The 21,875-nt window shown below is 42.0% G+C and overlaps 1 protein-coding gene across 2 annotated transcripts in view; it reads right to left on the bottom strand.

The window, feature by feature from the left end:
• Nucleotides 1–21,875, bottom strand: part of vldlr (very low density lipoprotein receptor) — a 308,802-nt gene that overhangs the window by 14,041 nt on the left and 272,886 nt on the right. The window contains exon 18 of one of the 2 annotated variants that reach the window (XM_051927740.1): nt 15,814–15,980. The exons of the other annotated variant lie outside the window; for it this stretch is intronic. Within the exon in view, the coding sequence (XP_051783700.1) occupies nt 15,814–15,980 (167 nt within the window). The remainder of the gene's footprint in view (nt 1–15,813; nt 15,981–21,875) is intronic. 2 annotated transcript variants of the gene reach the window in all.

Genomic DNA, 21,875 nt, shown 5'->3' with positions numbered 1-21,875 from the left:
CGCCTGTCCGGACCTTGAAGATGTGTTTACGAGGGAGGGATGCTGTTGTTAAAAGCAAATGCTTTTTCGGCAGCAGGTCCAGATGGGTTTATCCCGCTGTTTTTTGTTGTTGCCTCAGCACTCAAGAGGATCTTTAATGCCGACCTTGATACGTGCAATGCTCACTTGATCCATGCACTGCTCACCTAGGAGTGTCCTGTGTGTGTCTGTGTGTCGGTGTACCAGTGACTGATCTGCGCCGTGTCTCTCAGCCTCTCTGATGAGCTCCGGATTGACACCTTTGAATGTTTGGTGCAGCAGATTACGCAATTAGTCATCGCATTTTGATGGCGATTCTAAGTGGGGATGATTCACGAACAGATCTCTTATGTGATCCTTCCACAGTATCTCTCAAAATTATTTAGTTCAAATTGGTTATAAAGACTTCAATCGAGATTATTTTTTTTAATTATGATGAGTCTTTAGTTCGGATCGAGCTCGGGTTAGCACTACGCTCAGAATGTGAAAAGCAACCACCTTAGTTAATTGAGCCACTGACGGCGTCTTTTCTCATAGCGAACTCGTTACTTTTGAGCTCCAAAAAAATATTGTAAAGTATTGATAAATTAAATAGTTTAATACCTGATCGAATAACAACATCTGTGATTTAAGGATTTCACATTTTCGTTCTCAGATCTGCTTACCTATATCATGGCAAAGTACAGGGATAAACCTTTATTTTCTGTCTACTCCGTTTTAATTAAGTCAGACCAAAGAAAACATTTAAGGCTATTAAATGTGATCTCAAGAAAAGATCAGGGTTAATTATAATACTAATAACAGGAGCGATAATGATACAGTGCAAAAGTAAATACTAATTGAAATCCATGGGAATCCGTGAGGTGAGGCGTCTTTATTTTGTTTAACTCTTGCTATCGTATAGTGCATTCTGCCTGTCGGCATTAGTTATACAGTATTTATATTTTTTAGACATCAGACACTAGAAGCTGCTGACGATCCCTTCTCTTCGTTGTCAGTCTGTAGCTGCGAAAAAATAAAAACAATAAGAGTTTTAACAGACGTCATTGAAGTGGATCATAAGTTTCTGTAACGTTAATGAAAATGGCCAGGAGGTGTCACTAAAGAGGTGTCAAATGCTTCGAAGCTTCGATACGATTTCCGACACAATTGCTTCAAACGTGTTGATGCTTCGTGAGGCTTCATTCCGCCCATCACTACCGAGGGGTTCCCGTCCTCCCGGAATGGTTCGCTGGTCCCAGGAGGTCTCAGCTAGCGGGGGGTGTACTGTGGCAGGTGGCCGGGTGCGGCCCTCAATCAGCCGCCTATATAACGAGCCGCCGCCCTGCAATCAAGGCTGGAGTCAGGTGAGGAGGCGGACAAGGTCAGAGGAGGCGGCAGGAGAGGCCCCGAGTGTGTGTGCGCAGTGAAGAGATGGCTAGTGAAGGAGCCGGGACTTTGGGAGTCGGTGGGGGTTTGTGAGGTGCACCTAGTGACTTGTTTATTTACACTATTATATACGTGTGGTGATGGACTGCAATGTGTCTGCCTGTCTGTGTCCGGGAAGCACCCCTTCACAGTGGCGTAGTCGGCAGGATGCTCCACCTGGGTCAAGGTGGGGACCTGCATATCTGAAAATGTTTGTGAAAGGCCCGGCACAGCAGGCGAACTCACCCACGTGCCGCCGGGGCGGCGTGCACCCAACCCCGCAGGGAAATGCAGTGTCGCGGACCGTTAGCAGCCCGGTATCGGACTTTGTATTTCAGGGGCGGCTCACCGACGCGGTGGCCCAGAAGGGGGCTGCCGAGAAGGAGATGCTGCAGCTGGGGAAGCCGCAGCAGCAGTGGAGCTGCCCGGAGAATCGCTCTCCAGTGAGAGAGGGGAGCGAGATGGCCGGCCAAAAGTCCCTCCTCGTAACAGGCACGGGATTGGACAGCGTGTCCTGTCCTCTCGCCAGCGATTGGTCGGAGGCGAGAGCAGGGAATGTCTGTCCCGTGCTTCACAGAAACCCGAGTGGGCTGCAGGGAAGCACCCATAGAGAGCAGTTGGTAAGTGGAACTACTGGCAAGGTAAGCCCACCGCCGGCTGCTTCTCTCTCCTTGGCAGCGGTGTTACAGGAGCTGCAAGAACAACTGCGCCTTGTGCTATCGCTGCCAGCCGAGCAATGTGCCCTCCGGGCGGAAACGCTGGAGTCAGGAGGGATGGCAGCGGCGGCGGATCGAGAGCCGCAGGCAAGAGAGGATTGGCGCGCTGCAGGAGCTCCTGGATGGAGAGGCACAGCGGGGAAGGTAAGGGAGACCAACCCCGTGAAGTTCTGGACGCCAGCGGGGCTGGGTCTGCCCTCTTACAATGGGCAGATCCGAACCGTCGCGGCGTCCCAAAGTAAACGGAGGAAGCGGCTTGGGGAAGCCAGTTCCTCCGATAAGGGAGGACGTGTTGCTGAGTGCGCACGTACTTCAAAGGGCCGTCCTCTGCGGAGGCAGAGGAAGTACCCGTTGGCTGAGAGGTGGAAACGGAGCGTGATCCCACTGGTGGTCCCGTGACGGGGAGCACGGACTGCTCGGGCTGGGAGGCCGAAAAAAGGAGCATCGGGGTGCCGATCGGGGCCGAGGGCGTTGTCAGGGCAATGCCTCCGCCCTCGTTTTTCTGTTTTATTTCTAGGATCAGGCCCTAGGCTACAGAGTGTCGGCTTGCCGGCGAGGGGTTCACGTCCTCGCGGAACGGTCCGCTGGTCCCTGGAGGTCTCAGCTAACGGGGGAGTTATGTCGCAGGTGGCTGGGTGCGGCCTGCAATCAGCCACCTACTTAAGGAGCTGCCGCCCTGCAATCAAGGCTGGAGTCGGGTAGGAGGAGGACGACAAGGCCGATGCAGAGGGGGCGAGGAGAGGCCCGAGTGTGGTGTGTGAAGAAGAGAGAGAAGGCTGAAGGAGCCAAGACTTTGGGAGACTGCGGGAGGGTTTGGTGAGGCGCACTAAGGACTTTGTAAATAGTAGTAAGTGTAAAATAAACGTGTGGTGATGGACTGGAACGTGTCTGCCTGTCTGTGTCCGGGAAGCACCCTTTCACAATTCATTTATTTAATTCAACATACATTTACTTTTAAAGTTTTACTCTGCTGCCTGGCTCGCTCTCTCTCTCTCTCATGGGTAGGAGTTTATTTGTTTCAAACCTAGTTTTGTTAAACTTGACTTGCTTGTATGGGATGTTTTTGCATTTAAACAAAAAAAAAAAAAAAGCCTAATAACCATTAACACTAATTGCAAAAATAATTTAACACTGACTACACTATTTCCAATTCCCCAATGGTAGACTGGAGTAAACGGTTTATCTGCTTTTTCTCCTGAAAGTGATTTCATACACACACACACACACACACGCTGCACCACTGTAATCCTGCGGTTGCCTCAGCAACAGGGTCTTCCACAGACACCATGATTGCGCTTCGGAATGTCATGCCGCTGTGGGAGTCCCAAAAGTTTAGAAACCTCACATTTTTCCCCCCACCCCCCCACCTTTGTCCACACCGGTGGAAGTTTTTAAAATTTTCACTTGAAATCAAATCATTTGATTTACATACATACACACACTTTTAGATGCTTGGTATATTTAAAGGAGAGCTTTGATATTTTTCAAATAGAAGTTTTCTTCACAGTCATAGTACATATTTAGTATGCCACATGAAACTGCAGAAACTCTTGACTGCAGAGGCAGAAGATAGATTACAGGGTTGTTTCGACTCTATAGACTGGGACATATTCAAACAACCCTCTGCTGATCTGGATGAATTTGTAACAGTCACACTTCATTAAGAAATACTTGGAACATAGTCCAGTCATTTCTGACTCAGAAGCCATGGTTTAATGCTGAAACTCATAGGAAGCTATGGGCTTACACCACTGGATTCCAGTCTGATTTCACAGAAGCCTGCAACAGTTACAGGTATAAACTGAAAAGCAATCACTGACAAAATAACAGTAAAGGAGACATTTATAATTTAAGTCTAGCAGCACATGATTCACAAATGTGGTAATGCATCTAGATGCTAACCAACTGCAGGAAGGCTTTAAGCAAAATCAACGTTACAAAGGAAGCTGGACCAGATCAAATTAGGAGAATTTTAAAAGTGTGCAGTGATCAGAGGTTTTTTGGGACATATTTAACACTTCACAATTTTGAAGCAATGGCTCCAAATTGTTTTAAAAACAACATTCCAGCGTCTAAGAAAAACAGCCTTAATGACTATTGTCCAGTAGCGCTAACTCTGGTAGTAGTAGTGTCAGGCAGAGTGAGGATTATGAAGCTGGATATTGAAGATGTGACGATGAATGTTAGTACAATATGCCCCGCAAATTGGGTGTACGATGGATAGTAACAAGATTTCTGGAGTCAGTTGGGTGAAGGGACAGAGTGGCGATTAGAGCGGATTTCAATGGATATGTTGGTGAAGGGAACAGAGGGGATGAGGAGGTGATGGGTAGGTATAGTGTCAAGAAGAGGAACGAAGGTCAGATAGTGGATATTGTGAAAAGGATGCTTGGCGTGACATCTGGATAGAGGAGGGAGGAAAAGGAAACCTGGTGGTAGAATGGGGTAGTACACCAGACTATACAAAGGAAGAGGTTGTTGAAGTGGGATAGTAATTAAATAATGGGCTTAACAGCAAGAATCAGCTTATCATTAATAGATTGGATAGAATTTGAAATCCCAGTTTAGCTGCTCATCTGTTGGCTCGTTTAACGTCTCATTTCTGTTTGGCTGCCATTTCACGAAGAAAAATCAATTCAGAGGACTGAATCCTTAAAAATAGGGCTATTAAAATGAAGGGAAAAGGAGTAAATTAGCAGTGAAAACTGGTCACTGATTAGGAAAAGTGTCAGAATGAAAACCTGCAGCCACTGCGGCCCTCCAGGCCTGGAGTTTGACACCCCTGGGCTAGACAGAGGGACCGAGCTAGGAATGATGTGCAACAGATTAGGTTGATAAAGGATAAAGATGGAAACATACAAGCGAGGAGGATGTGTTGAGCAGATGGAAAGAGTACTTTGAGAGGCTGATGAATGAAGAGAAAGAGAGAAGAGGTTAGATGATGAGGTGATAGTGGATCAGGAAGTGCAACAGATTAGCAAGGAGGAATAAGGACAACTATGAAGAGGATGAAAAATGGAAAGGCTGATGGTCCAGATGACATACCTGTGGAAACATGGAGTTGTTTAGGAGAGATGGCATTGGACTTTTTAACCAGACTGTTTATTGAAAATCTTGGAAAGTGAGAGAGGATGTCCGAAGCGAGGAGAAGTGTAGGGATAGATTTTTTTTTTTTTTTTTTTAAGAATAATGGAGTTGTGGAGGGTAAAATTGATGAGCCACAGCATGAAGTTATGGGAAAGACTAGTGGAAGCTAGGTTAAGAAGTGAGGGGATTAGTGAGCAGCAGTAGGGTTTCATGCCAAGAAAGAGCACCACAGATGCCATGTTTGCTCTGAGGATGTTGATGGAGAAGTTTAGAGAAGGCCAGAAGGAGTTACATTGCGTCTGAGTACCTGGAGAAAGCATAGGACAGGGTGCCTCAAGAGGAGCTGTGGTATTGTATGAGGAAGTTGGGAGTGGCATAGAAGTATGCAAAAGTTGTATAGGATATGTACGAGGGAAGTGTGACAGTGGTGAGGTCTGCAGTAGGAGTGACATGCATTCAAGTTCAAGGTGGAATTACATCAGGGATCGGCTCTGAGCCCTTTCTTATTTGCAATGGTGATGGACAGGTTGACAGACGAGATTAGACAGGAGTCCCTGTGGACTATGATGTTCACTGATGACAGGCAGGGTGGAATGAGTGGAGAAGAGTGTCAGGAGTAATTTGTGACAGACTGGTATCAGCAAGAGTGAAAGGGAAGGTCTACAGGACGGTAGTGAGACCAGCTATGTTACAGTTAGGTCCATAAATATTTGGACAAACAAGTTTTTTCTAATTTTGGTTCTGTACATTACCACAATGAATTTTAAACGAAACAACTCAGATGCAGTTGAAGTGCAGACCTTTCAGCTTTAATTCAGTGGGGTGAACAAAACGATTGCTTAAAAATGTGAGGCAACTAAAGCTTTTTTTTTTTTTTTTTTTTTTTTTTTTTTTTAAATATAAACACAATCCCTTCATTTCAGGGGCTCAAAATTAATTGGATAATTGACTCAAAGGCTATTTCATGGGCAGGTGTGGGCAAGTCCGTCGTTATGTCATTATCAATTAAGCAGATAAAAGGCCTGGAGTTGATTTGAGGTGTGGTGCTCGCATGTAGAAGATTGTGCTGTGCACAGACAACATGCAGTCAAAGGAGCTCTCCAGCAGGTGAAAGAAGCCATCCTTAAGCTGTGAAAACAGAAAAAACCCATCCGAGAAATTGTTACAATATTACGAGTGGCAAAATCTACAGTTTGGTACATCCTGAGAAAGAAAGCAAGCACTGGTGAGCTCAGAAACGCAAAAAGACCTGGTCGTCCACAGAAGACAACAGTGGTGGATGATTGCAGAATCATTTCCATAGTGAAGAGAAACCCCTTCACAACAGCCAACCAAGTGAAAACCACTCTCCAGGGGGTAGGCGTATCGATATCAAAGTCTACCATAAAGAGAAGACTGCATGAAAGTAAATACAGAGGGTGCACTGCAAGGTGCAAGCCACTCATAAGCCTCAAGAATAGAAAGGCTAGATTGGACTTTGCTAAAGAACATCTAAAAAAGCCAGCACAGTTCTGGAAAAACAATTCTTTGGACAGATGAAACCAAGATCAACCTCTACCAGAATGATGGCAAGAAAAAAGTACGGAGAAGGCGTGGAACAGCCCATTATCCAAAGCATACCACATCATCTGTAAAACACGGTGGAGGCAGTATGATGGCTTCGGCTTGCATGGCTGCCAGTGGCACTGGGACACTAGTGTTTATTGATGTGACACAGGACAGAAGCAGCCGAATGAATTCTGAAGTGTTCAGAGGTGCTCAAATCCAGCTCAATGCAGTCAAATTGATTGGGCGGCGTTTCATGATACAGATGGACAATGACCCAAAACATACAGCCAAAGCAACCCAGGAGTTGATTAAAGCAAAGAAGTGGAAAATTCTTGAATGGCCAAGTCATTCACCTGATCTTAACCCAATTGAGCATGCATTTCACTTGTTGAAGACTAAACTTCGAACAGAAAGGCCCACAAACAGCAACTGAAAGCCGCTGTGGTAAAGGCCTGGCAGAGCATTAAAAAGGAGGAAACCCAGCATCTGGTGATGTCCATGAGTTCAAGACTTCAGGCTGTCATTGCCAGCAAAGGGTTTTCAACCAAGTATTAGAAATGAACATTTCCAGTTATTTAATTTGTCCAATTACTTTTGAGCCCCTGAAATGAAGGGATTGTGTTAAAAAAATGCTTTAGTTGCCTCACATTTTTATGCAATTGTTTTGTTCACCCCACTGAATTAAAGCTGAAAGTCTGCACTTCAACTGCATCCGAGTTGTTTCATTTAAAATTCATTGTGGTAATGTACAGAACCAAAATTAGAAAAAAGTTGTGTCTGTTTAAATATTTATGGACCTAACTATATATGGGTTGGAGACTGCGGCACTGACCAGAGAGCAGGAGACAGAGCTGGAGGTAGCAGAGTTAAAAGATGCTAAGATTTGCATTGGGGGTGACGAGGATGGATAGGATTCGAAATGAGTACATTAGAGAATCAGTTCAAGTTGGACAGTTGGGAGACCGTCAGAGAGGCAAGATTGCGTTGGTCTGGACATGTGCAGAAGAGAGATGCTGGGTATACTGGGAGAAGGATGCTAAGGGATAGAGCTGCCAGGGAAGAGGAAAAGAGGAAGGCCTAAGTGAAGGTTTATGGATGTGGTGAGAGAGGACATGCAGGTGATGGGTGTAACAGAGCAAGATGCAGAGAACAGAAAGATATGGAAGATGATGATCCATTGTGGCAACCCCTAACGGGAGCAGCCGAAAGAAGAAGTTTTCTATTATTTCTGTATAATATTGTGACTATAAATAGTATTCCCCCCCTTTAGAAGTTGACATTTTAATGTTATGCAACATTGAACCACAGTGGATTAGCATTTGCTTTTCTGCCAAAGATCAGCAGGAAAAAAAGTTTAATGTTAATGTGAACACACCTCTGCAGAGTGGTGTAAGTTAAAGAACCCACAAAACTGATTGCATAAGTATACGATGCATCTAAGTCATCACTGTTGCACTCAAATCTATACTAATAAAAGGCAAAGCCCTCACTGACTGACTGACTCATCACTAATTGTCCAACTTCCCATGTAGGTGGAAGGCTGAAATTTGGCAGGCTCATTCCTTACAGCTTACTTACAAAAGTTAGGCAGGTTTCATTTCGAAATTCTACGCGTAATGGTCATAACTGGAACCTGTTTTTTGTCCATATACTCTAATGGAGGAGGCGGAGTCACGTATCGCGTCATCACGCCTCCTACGTAATCACGTGAACTAAAAACAAGGAAGAGATTTACAGCACGAGTCAAACGCGGGAACGAAGGTAAATGACGTTAATTTTTGAGTGTCTTAATACTGTGTAAGCATACATATTAACACATGTGCAATTAAACGTGTGCATTTACGGGGTGATTTCTCAGGCTTAAAAGCTCGCCTTTTATTAAAACGGTAAATGCAAACTGTTTTCATTCTGAAGGGCACAAACCACGTTAGATTTCAGACGTTAAACGCGCAAAAATGACGGTACACCAGATAAATAAGCACAACATATTATCAGTTGTATTGTATGCTTAAAATACATATAGAAATGTGTTAATTGTTAATATTATGGGATGGTGTTTTTTGACTTGCGCCTTGATTTAAACGATTAAATTTCTTGGTGGGTTTGCGTAGCTTATTGTCAATATCTTCACACCTCTTTTTAAGACTTAATTTAAAAAGGTTTTCATTTTCTTCTTAATTAAAATTTAAAAGCAATACTTCATCGCTGCGAAGCCCCTCTAGCGCAGATGTCCGATTACCGTAAGCGAGTGCAGTGAGTGTGTACGCCTGATGAGCCAAGAATAAGGGGGAAAGACGTGTCGCGTACTCTTTGCATTATTTGACAGTAAACGATTTTCAACCATTCTATGATCTGCTTCTCACAACTGAAAGCACCGTGGCTGATGTTACCTGACTTGCTGGCCAACCATAAGCGTTACCTGGTAGGTATCCAGCCACTCACTTCACTCCCTTACGGGAATCGAACCTCGGACGTCAGCACTAGAGGCAAAGCCCCTAAAATTGCGCCACGGCGTGTGGTTCGTTTATTTGACAACATGTAGATCGGGGTAATTACATTCACGGCATTCGTAGTCTGATTCACAATCTGATTGTATGGGTGGTTACCTACCAGGTAACGCTTATAGTTGGCCAGCAAGTCAGCTCGAAGTGATCACTCGAGTGAAGGCAGCTTCACAAAAAAACAGATCCTTAAACTGTTATTAGTATAGTTTCCCTCAATTTAAAAAGGTTTTCTTTTAATTACTTCTCTTTAAGAAAGGAAGATGTAATGATACTTGATTTAAACGATTCCATGTCTTGCTGGGTTTGCGTAGCTTATTGTCAATATCTGTACACCTTTTTTTAAGACTTATTGACTGAAACGGGCTTTCACGAAAAAAGTTAGGGCTTTGCTACAGGATAAACCCTCCACAAGTTAAGCAAGTAAAAATAAAAGTATATATTTCTGTTTTATTTAAACCTTTTAAGTTCGTATGCATAGCCCCATTTGGCTGTTTTAGTTTTTTTTTTTTTCTTTCTTCAGTAATATTTAATCTCCTTAAAGAAAAAACATATGCATTTTACTTGTTTTGTATCTCTTTAGTAATATTTTAGTGTAAAAGGATAACCAGTATTTAAACCTTTTATGTTACTTTATAAATTTATTTTACACAATGTTGAAAAATTAATAAGAAAGCTACATATTTTGGCAGCTGCTGCTTTAATTTTCAATGAAATGAAAAAAGCTCTCCAAGAGAAAACGTCAATGAAGAAGAAACAGTTTACACTATCTAAAAAGGAGAAACCCTCATTTATAAAGGTTTGCTGCAGATGACTTAATTTATTTTCAGTTAATAGTTCCTATGTGTATAATACATATTTATCTATTTTACTTATGCCTTTATTTCAGCAACTTGCAACATCTGAGGTACAATTTGTTACATTACTTTTGTTTTTTGCAGCACAGGCAGGTGAAGTGACTTCCTCAGGGTCACACAGTGGTGTCAGTACCAGGATTTGAACTGACAAGCTCCGGGTTTACTGAAATATTACTGAAGAAAAAAAACGAAAATGGGCAAATAGGGCTATGCATTCAGATGTCCATCCATCCATTATCCAACCCGCTATATCCTAAATACAGGAGCCAATCCCTGCCAACACAGGGCACAAGGCAGGAAACAAACCCCGGGCAAGGTGCCAGCCCACCGCCGGGCGCACACACCCACACACCAGGGACAATTTAGAATCGCCAATGCACCTAACCTGCATGTCTTTGGACTGTGGGAGGAAACCGGAGTACCCGGAGGAAACCCAGACACGGGGAGAACATTCATACTCCACGCAGAGAAGCGAACCCGGGTCTCCTAACTGGCACCTTTCACTGCGCCACCATGCCGCCCGCATACAAACTTAAAAGGTTTAAATAAAACAGAAATATATACCTTTATTTTTACTTCCTTAACTTGTGGAGGGTGTATCCTGTAGCAAAGCCTTAAGTTTTTTCATGAAAGCCCCTTTCAGTCAATAAGCCTTAAAAATAGGTGTAAAGCTAAACTTGCAGCACCGCTATTCAATTACACTTGCCTAACGCCTCTCCTAAGGGGACATACTGTGGGATCTGGGCATCAGTCAAAACACCAATCACAGGCCCGATTAGAAAGCGGGAAGCTGTGATTTGTCGTCTCCCTCCCATGTAACAATCATAGCCCGTGTTACAACGCACTATATGTAGATGTGTATATATGTAGATGTTTACATAACCTCTTTAACACACTACTTCTCCGCTGCGAAGCGCGGGTATTTTGCTATAGTTTTATAAGTCAGTTAGTTAAATCAAGATCATTTGCTTTTAGTCAACAGTTTCAAATCAACTGTAGTATAAATGCACCTGTAACTGAAAGATTGAACTTGTGGTAGTCAATATTGTAGCTTCACCCACAATATTTTATGCCCGCATGCTTTGTAGAAACCTCTAATAAGGTCTTAAACAAGAGTTATTCAGGCTACACAACCTGCAGACTTGAGCTAAGGGAACAGTTCTTCAGATAGTTCAGCACAGAAGTCTCTATTCCCCAAATATCTACAACTCAAATCTCAAAATTCTCACTAAACAAATATTCTGGCATTCTGAACAAAACATTACTTTTAATCAAATAGAGGACTGCATAACACTTGTTTACCAGGGCATTTCCAGAACAAATATTGCAAGATCAGAAATGTATAAACTATCATTTTGAATTCAAAATTACCTTGTATTTAAATATAGGATTCAAATATAGTCCATGACTACAGGTTCAGTAACTTATCACTGATTCAGATCAGGTAGGCATGCGAACAACACGCAATACTAAAAGGTATTTTTACACTTGCTAAGAGATTCCAGCTTTTCATACAGGAATTTTAGTCACTTAGTTGATGGTAGCCTGGGGGTATTCACGAAATTTGATTAATATTTAATGCATCATTGTGGTCTGCAGTCAATAAGCCTTACACTATTATAACCTCCTTATGAAATATCCTTTAATGTACAATTTCTGCTTATGCTTCATTTCCTGCTTTATTATACATTTTGTTTCCAAGATTCCACTGTGACTAAGATTTTTTTGGGCTCCGCTAAGAGTATATATTTTTAGCATATGGGTGGGTGGGTCAAAGATCCTAGTTAAACTACCGTATATATCAACACAGTATTACCTTAAAATAAAATATTACCACACTGGCATTGGAGAATCAACTACTATACCTTAAAAACAACACACAGGGGTCTACCAAGATTAGCTGACTGAAAACATGGGGGGTCGGGGGGGAAATAAAAAGAACTGTTGTTAAAATGCACTCAATCAATACAAAAATACTGTACATACATAATGTGGGTGACAGACTTGCAGAAAGAGTCTAGATTTCCAAAAAATGACGGGTTTTATTGTCATCTCAAACTTATCCAAATGGGAGCATTCTCTTCAGCACTCTCAGAAACATCAGCATGCATGCAGAGATGCTGTCATCAACCTGTAGTCACTCTGTTCTCAGATTAAAAGGAGTCAGACTTCATGCACAAGTGAGAAAACAGCAGGTGGACATAAGGCCAAGTAAGTGGTCGGTGTTAAATGCTCCCCGCAATCACCAGCGGGTGACAGACGCATTACACGGGGAAGCTCTGAACTTTCAGTTGCACTGGCGGCAGACAAACAATTCCTGCCTGCGTTAAAAGTAAAATCGCCACAGCACAGTTGGGTGGCTTCTGAGGTCTCAAATCTCACAGAAAAAAAATTAACTTTTAAAAGCTATTTGTACTGCACATACAATGCAAACATGCTTTCGAGATGAGGAGAGAAGTATACTGGGTCTACATACATAGGCTCATTCACTAGCAGTAAGCGAATCTACTGTACTGAGATCAGCTGATGGAAAACCATGGGAATAAACTTTCCGTTTTTAAAAAGCACTAGAAATCTATTAAAATTACATTTTAAAAGCACTTTATGCACAAATAGCTGTACATGTTTTCTATAGGAGCTTAAGGTTGGTGTTTGCATTGTGTTTGTTGGGTACCTAGGTTAACTTTGCTGGGCTTACGGACATGCTCAAGGAATGGAACTTATTCATATGTAGGGGACTTGGTGTACCCCTTTTCCCATCACGTCAATACATACAGCTGAAATTTTGCATGTCAAGCACTCATTTGACAAAGGTTCCTTTATCTTTGTTTCGTTAAAACAGCACATTGAAGAGTCAATTTTGTCATCATCTGCAGATCACATTCTTACTTATTGGATGTATGTTGGTCAGACAAGCAAGCTGTCATTGATAAAGGCATCACTCAATTTCCTAATACTTCTATACAGTTTTTACAACATTTGAGATACAACTGGTTACATTAATGTTTCTCAGTTGGAGCATAGACAGATGAACCGACTTTCTTACATCAAGTGAACTATAGTGGCCAGAAGGGGGAAAATTTGGCTTTTTACAGATCTTTAAAAACAGAAATATGAACACACACCAGAATAACTAAAGGAGAAAAAGAAAAAAAAGCGTTCGACACTAATGCTGAATGATTTATTGACTGAAAGAACACCATTGTTAATAATGGCACACAGTTTTGTTTCAATGATCTCCTTTGCTACTACATCCAAGGGGTCCAGAGTGCATCCCACAACTGAGCCTGCCCTTTTAATCCTCTAATTGATTTAGTTGGGTCACTTTTGAAGAGATGTTACCAGCAAAAAATCTCCCCCAAACCCCCCCTCCCATACACTAGAGAGTTGAAGAGGTGAATGTCATTTCCCACCTTCAAAGAGTCTAAGGGAAGAAAACCTCTTGGCCCTTTCTTATATACTTCAAAAATAAGTATATACAGTGGTGTGAAAAACTATTTGCCCCCTTCCTGATTTCTTATTCTTTTGCATGTTTGTCACACAAAATGTTTCTGATCATCAAACACATTTAACCATTAGTTAAATATAACACAAGTAAACACAAAATGCAGTTTTTAAATGATGGTTTTTATTATTTAGGGAGAAAAAAAAATCTAAACCTACATGGTCCTGTGTGAAAAAGTAATTGCCCCCTGAACCTAATAACTGGTTGGGCCACCCTTAGCAGCAATAACTGCAATCAAGCGTTTGCGATAACTTGCAATGAGTCTTTTACAGCGCTCTGGAGGAATTTTGGCCCACTCATCTTTGCAAAATTGTTGTAATTCAGCTTTATTTGAGGGTTTTCTAGCATGAACCGCCTTTTTAAGGTCATGCCATAGCATCTCAATTGGATTCAGGTCAGGACTTTGACTAGGCCACTCCAAAGTCTTCATTTTGTTTTTCTTCAGCCATTCAGAGGTGGATTTGCTGGTGTGTTTTGGGTCATTGTCCTGTTGCAGCACCCAAGATCGCTTCAGCTTGAGTTGATGAACAGATGGCCGGACATTCTCCTTCAGGATTTTTTGGTAGACAGTAGAATTCATGGTTCCATCTATCACAGCAAGCCTTCCAGGTCCTGAAGCAGCAAAACAACCCCAGACCATCACACTACCACCACCATATTTTACTGTTGGTATGATGTTCTTTTTCTGAAATGCTGTGTTCCTTTTACGCCAGATGTAACGGGACATTTGCCTTCCAAAAAGTTCAACTTTTGACTCATCAGTCCACAAGGTATTTTCCCCAAAAGTCTTGGCAATCATTGAGATGTTTCTTAGCAAAATTGAGACGAGCCCTAATGTTCTTTTTGCCTTAACAGTGGTTTGCGTCTTGGAAATCTGCCATGCAGGCCGTTTTTGCCCAGTCTCTTTCTTATGGTGGAGTCGTGAACACTGACCTTAATTGAGGCAAGTGAGGCCTGCAGTTCTTTAGACGTTGTCCTGGGGTCTTTTGTGACCTCTCGGATGAGTCGTCTCTGCGCTCTTGGGGTAATTTTGGTCGGCCGGCCACTCCTGGGAAGGTTCACCACTGTTCCATGTTTTTGCCATTTGTGGATAATGGCTCTCACTGTGGTTCGCTGGAGTCCCAAAGCTTTAGAAATGGCTTTATAACCTTTACCAGACTGATAGATCTCAATTACTTCTGTTCTCATTTGTTCCTGAATTTCTTTGGATCTTGGCATGATGTCTATCTTTTGAGGTGCTTTTGGTCTACTTCTCTGTGTCAGGCAGCTCCTATTTAAGTTATTTCTTGATTGAAACAGGTGTGGCAGTAATCAGGCCTGGGGGTGGCTACGGAAATTGAACTCAGGCGTGATACACCACAGTTAGGTTATTTTTTAACAAGGGGGCAATTACTTTTTCACACACGGCCATGTAGGTTTGGATTTTTTTTCTCCCTAAATAAACACCATCATTTAAAAACTGCATTTTGTGTTTACTTGTGTTATATTTGACTAATGGTTAAATGTGTTGATGATCAGAAACATTTTGTGTGACAAACATGCAAAAGAATAAGAAATCAGGAAGGGGGCAAATAGTTTTTCACACCACTGTAAGCTCAGAGTGGTGGCTCGGAGGCTAAGGATCTGTTCTGGTATCCAGAAGGTTGCCAGTTCGAATCCTCGTCACTGCCAAAAGAGATCCTACTCTGCTGGGCCCTTCAGCAAGACCCTTAACCTGCAATTGCTCCAGGGGCGCTGTACAATGGCGGACCCTGCGCTCTGACCCCAAGGGGTATGCAAAAACTATCAAACTCCTAATACAAGAAATTGTATAAGGCGAAATAAAGAACAAAAAACAGTCCAACCTGTCAATGATGTGGACCCATAAGGACTACTACATATATACTACTTCTACCTCCACTCACTGCACAGTTACTGCAGACAGTGGTGGTTTGGTGCATTGAAAAAATCAGCCACTTTGATATTGCTGATATGGAAGGTTGCAGACAATTCTTTCTGCACCAAGAAACAAAGTTCTCCACCCGACTCCTATACTTAAAGTATCTATCCATCTATCTATCTATTCACGCAATATCAGTAGTGGGATTTCAACTAACAACTTCAGGTTTTGAATTCCAAAACCTTAACCACCCCACAATAAACTAATATAAAAATTTAAATTTATACCCACTTACTGCTGGATATGTATGGCCCACTGATGTGTGCCTGCTAATATCTATGTTGAGGTCCTCTTCTGTTGTTTTCAGATACACAGGATTATCAAAGTTCATACTCTTCATGTTCTTGTTTTGCCAGTTACGCCACATCAGAAAACCAACAGCAGCTATCATTGCAAAAAGCACTGCAAAGGAGAGAGAAGTTGTTACTTAAGTTCAAATTAAAAACTGGTACATCATTCAACCATGCGTGACCTATTAGAATGACTGCTATAAACATTGGTACAGGAACATTGCCATTATGGGACAGTGGGAGAGACAAGCAGCTTTGACTTCAATTCAGGGGTTTAGTATTTGTATCATATTCCATAGAATTTGGTTGGAGACAAGCTCTTCTTCCAAATAAGTGAGCAAGACCAGATTTACTGATGAATGATACTTGACTATCAGCTGTTTACACCAACTTCAATAAGTGTTGACATGTAAAATATTAAGAGTTCTGAAATCAGCAACTAACTTCCACCCATCTATTAATTGGTAATCGTGGTTCAGCATCTTAAGCAGTCTACTGTATCTGCAGAACACAGTATGTGGAGTGAACAAACAATGGATAGGACACCATAACATCACATAGTACACCTTTGCACATCAAGACAATTTAGAATTAAAGATACGAGTACGGATGCAAAGTTACCACCACTGGCATCGAATTTTGGTCCAATGCAGTGCTCAAGTACTCGTGCCCCAATGCCTATAACCAATATTATTATAATGCACGCATGAGTGTGGGAACAGAAATGTTTGCTCAGTATATTGTTCTTGACAATATACCACTGTTGGTTGTGAACATGGGATTTCAGCACAAACCCTCCCCCCAATGTGTGTGTTAAGGCCAAAGTACAACATTCCAAGACATGTACACAACACCAAAAAAAAAAAAAAACACACCCCAACATCTCAGCTGTGCAACTGACAAAGTGGATAGACGAGAGTTTCACTCTCTAGCGGGTTTATGCAGCTTTGAGGCTCCCATACAGGCCAAACAATAGTAGATGCACTCCAGGAAATGCTTGGCACATTCCAAAACGTTCTGTGTATGTTGTGGTCTGTGACAATGCCAAAACTATGAGACATTGATGATGCTGGAGTCCAAAGCTTTGCCTATATTGCTCATACACTCAAGCTGGTAGCAGAGGGCATTTTTAAACAGCAAAAAGTGTTGCCAACTATTTTATGTCTATCACAGCGTCTGCATTTTAAGCATTCTGCCTTAGCATACTGACATTTAGAGGACAATCTGCATCCCCACTCTACTCAATCCAAGATGTCCCATGTTTCCATTTTGTGTATGTATATATATATATACATACATATACACACACACACACACACACACACATACATATACACACACACACACACACACACATATATACATCCACTCGTGTGTGTGTATGAGTCTCTTAAAAACAATCTGATGCATCTGTTTTTGGACAGAACGCCACAGAATAGACTCCATGCTGTGCTTCATCATTTGTTTCACAATGTGAAGAATTATTGGTGTAGTTTTATTTACTGTATAACAGTGCAAATTAGCACTGAACATAAAACTTGTATGTTGGTTTTATTGGTTATGCGTATCTGGATAAACATAACTACATTCAAACTGTTTGGCTGGAGCAATTTTTACTTTTGTCTAAGAAAGGTCACATATTTCTATCCCAATTCATTTAAAATTTTCCATATACTCAAATTTGTTCAAAAGGAATCACTCTCTCACAAACACATTATGGTTTGTTTTATTTGGATGTACAAGTCCACAAACTTTCATTTTACACAATATCCCATTTAGAATCAAATGGAGGCTGAATATAGACAGACAGTGGGCGGCACGGTGGGTAGCGCTGCTGCCTCGCAGTTGGGAGATCTGGGGACCTGGGTTCGATTCCCGGGTCCTCCCTGCGTGGAGTTTGCATGTTCTCCCCATGTCTGCGTGGGTTTCCTCCGGGTGCTCCGGTTTCCTCCCACATTCCAAAGACATGCAGGTTAGGTGGATTGGCGATTCTAAATTGGCCTTAGTGTGTGCTTGGTGTGTGGGTGTGTTTGTGTGTGTGTGTCCTGCAGTGGGTTGGCACTCTGCCCAGGATTGTTTCCTGCCTTGTGCCCTGTGTTAGCTGGGATTGGCTCCAGCAGATCCCCGTGACCCTGTGTTCGGATTCAGCGGGTTGGAAAATGGATGGATATAGACAGACAATTCTATTACTTGAAAGAATGAACAAGGTACACCTTGTTTCAAGCTGCACACCCATCTAGTATAAATAGGTTTTTCACCTAGAGCTGTAATTTCTTCAAAAACTAATTTCCAATTGCAGTTTCTTTTGTAGAGCTGTACCAAAAGACAAGTCGGATCTCAAGCACACCTTCATTAGGAAGGAACCACTCTCCTTTAGTTTAATATCAAGACAATTCTCCATAAATTAGCTGAGCCTATGGTCCCAGCAAATCTATTAGGCTCAGTGTTACACAAATTGTACCAATTTTCACATTTTCCTCAGCTTCTCCAACTCGTATAAAAATTTCTTTTATACTGAACCGGTCTATCAGTGTATCTGATAGTTTGACCTGGGTTCAGGGCAAGTGTGGATTTATTGAAGGTCACTATCGATACCTTCTGTTTGATTGTCTACTTAAATGTTTTTGTTAATCAAATCATTTTCTGTCTTTTCTTTCACATTTTCTGTGGAATTCTGCCCTGTTGGTCTATTTTTGACCATCTACTTTCCTTAATCTTGAGTGTTTAGAACAATCTAAACAGGCCATTCAGCCCATCAAAGCTTGCCAGTCCTATCTATTTAAATATTTCTAAAAAATTTAACTCTAGTTTTGAAAGTCCCTAAAAATCTTACTGTCTACGACACCACTTGGTAGCTTTATCCAAGTGTCTATGGTTCACTGTGTAATGAAAAACTTGCTGATGTTTGTGAAATTTACCTTTAACAAGTTTCCAACTGTGTTCTTGACAAACTCATTTAAAAATAACAGTCTTGATCCACTGCACTAATTCCCTTTAAAATTTTAAGCACTTCAGTCATGTCACCTCTTAATCTTTTGCTTAAACTAAAAAGGCTCAGCTATTTCCTTTATAATTAATCCAAAATACTGCTGCAACAATTACCACAAGAAGAAAATACGAACACAACTCCAGTTCTTAAATCCTTACACTGGCTCCTGGTTAAGTTTAGGGCAGATTTCAAAATCCTCCTTTTAACATATAAGCAATTAATGGCCAAGGTCCGGCTTACTTGTCTGAACTTATCATGACTTACAAACCAGAGCGCACATTGAGATCTCAAGATGCCGGTCTGCTTATGATTCCAAGGATTAATAAAACAAACAGTGGGAGGTCGAGCTTTTAGTTACAGGGCCCCTAAACTGTGGAATGGTCTGCCTGCTACTATAAGAGATGCCCCTTCGGTCTCAGCTTTTAAATCCCGGCTGAAGACTCTACTTCAGTTTAGCATATCCTGACTAGAGCTGCTGATTAACTGTACATACTGCATCTCTGTTAGTCATTAGCACTAAAACATAAGTAACAGAATAGTTATAACTGGATACTAACCCTCACCTATTCTGTTTCTCTTCTCAGTACTCAAATGTGGCACTTGTGCCACGGCCCACCTGCCAAGTTGTTTTGCCTGCCTAAGGTAAAGTTTTCCCTGATGGAGGATCGCAGGAATTGTGGGGAAGAGGGGTCCTTTCATCGGATTGGCTGGCCCATTGCTATTTCAGCCATGGAATGGCCAAATGGGGGAGGCAGCTTGATGGATGAGGTCCCTAGGACTCTAAACAAATCCAAATCATATTATGTGATATCTACGGTTAAATTCTGCTCCGTACTTCTAAAATTTTTATTTTTGTACTGTACAGTAATCCCTCCTCCATCGCGGGGGTTGCGTTCCAGAGCCACCCGCGAAATAGGAAAATCCGCGAAGTAGAAACCATATGTTTATATGGTTATTTTTAGAATGTCATGCTTGGGTCACAGATTTGCGCAGAAACACAGGAGGTTGTAGAGAGACAGGAACGTTATTCAAACACTGCAAACAAACATTTGTCTCTTTTTCAAAAGTTTAAACTGTGCTCCATGACAAGACAGAGATGACAGTTCTGTCTCACAATTAAAAGAATGCAAACATATCTTCCTTTTCAAAGGAGTGCAAAGCAAGCAGTCAAAAAAAAAAATCAATAGGGCTTTTTGGCTTTTAAGTATGCGAAGCACCGCCGGTACAAAGCTGTTGAAGGCGGCAGCTCACACCCCCTCTGTCAGGAGCAGGAAGAGACAGAGAGAGAGCCACAGAAAAACAAAGTCAAAAATCAATACGTGCCCTTTGAGCTTTTAAGTATGCGAAGCACTGTGCAGCATGTCCTTCAGGAAGCAGCTGCACACAGCCCCCCTGCTCACACCCCCCTACGTCAGCGCAAGAGAGAGAGAGAGAGAGAGAGAGAGAAAGTAAGTTGGGTAGTTTCTCAGCCATCTGCCAATAGCGTCCCTTGTATGAAATCAACTGGGCAAACCAACTGAGGAAGCATGTGCCAGAAATTAAAAGACCCATTGTCCGCAGAAACCCGCAAAGCAGCGAAAAATCCGCGATATATATTTAAATATGCTTACATATAAAATCCGCGATGGAGTGAAGCCGCGAAAGGCGAAGCGCGATATAGCGAGGGATCACTGTATTGAGGATTTGTTCTGTGTATTGTATTGTATTGACCCCCTTCACACCCAACCTAACTGGAAAGGGGTCTCTCTGAACTGCCTTTCCCAAGGTTTCTTCCATTTTTTCCCTACAAGGTTTTTTTTTTTTTGGGGGAGTTTTTCCTTGTCTTCTTAGAGAGTCCAGGGCTGGGGGGTTGTCAAGGGGCAGGGCCTGTTAAAGCCCATTGCAGCACTTCTTGTGTGATTTTGGGCTGTATAAAAATAAATTGTATTGACCTATATTTTATCATGATATCTTTTTGTTGCTTCCTCAGACTCACGATCATATTTCAGGAAAGTGTCAGGATCAGCTTTAACTCTATCTGCTTCCTCTGTAGAGGTAAAGATGTAATGTTTGCCTTGAATATCCACTTTCCGTTTGGCAGGATACAAGAGGCTGTATCTGATATCGGCTTTTTGTAAGCGCCGTGTAATATTATAAAAAGAGGCACTTTAGCAGCTGCTGAGGATGAAAAAAGAAGAAAAAAAAAATCAGAATACGAATGATGTTAATTTTCAAATATCTTGTTTCTGTCTGAGAAGTGACATTACATTTAATTTAGATTGCAACTTCTCAAACCGCACAACGAAAGTCCAAGGTTACGATGTGTTCAATCCCCGTATGCGTTAAGCTGCCGCTATCTCAGTGTCTGATTTAAAGTCCTCTCCAGTTATTTTTCAGAATTAGTTCAGCTATGAATTTCGCCAAGTTTGGACTTTCACGATCCTCAGATAGACCTTTGATTCTAATATTATTCCTTCTGCATCCATCTTCCAGAGCAGTAAGTCTGTCTCCGACTTTTTTGCATTCGGAATTTGCAGCTGTTGCTTTTCCATCAGCGGTGGATGCTAAATTTTCGGCTGTTTCAATTTGAGTCGTGAATGTCTGCTTAATGTCTTCCAGCTGATCGGCAAGTGCTCTCAATTTAGACGCATTTTCCTGAATGTGCTCAATTTTTTCCAGCATACCTTTAAAGGCCGCCTCAAAGCGATCACACAGTATACGCGTTTCTCTGAGTATTATCTTGCCACAGCTCTTGCAGCTATACCATTTATCTCTTTCTTTATATCTATCTCGTTTGAGCTTAGTGATCATTACCTTCAGTTCAGACAGATCACTTCGGCTTTCTTGCACAAAGCGGCGAGCTCTATTACAGACAATGTTCCCAGATTGCAAGGAGTAGATGAAAGCGCGGACTGCAAGGCCTTTTCCAGATTCAAGTGATCTTCTGGAATCTGAGTTAACGTGTCCTACATCACTTGCACATTCCTGTTGGGATTAATAAAGTATCCCATCATTTTCACTCAACTGGAGATAATGCAG

Source organism: Erpetoichthys calabaricus, chromosome 5 (genome assembly GCF_900747795.2).
Source record: "Erpetoichthys calabaricus chromosome 5, fErpCal1.3, whole genome shotgun sequence".
Classification (NCBI taxonomy): Eukaryota; Metazoa; Chordata; class Cladistia; order Polypteriformes; family Polypteridae; genus Erpetoichthys; species Erpetoichthys calabaricus.
The sequence above is the reverse complement of the archived record's forward strand: the minus strand, read 5'-3'. Positions and strand labels throughout refer to the sequence as shown.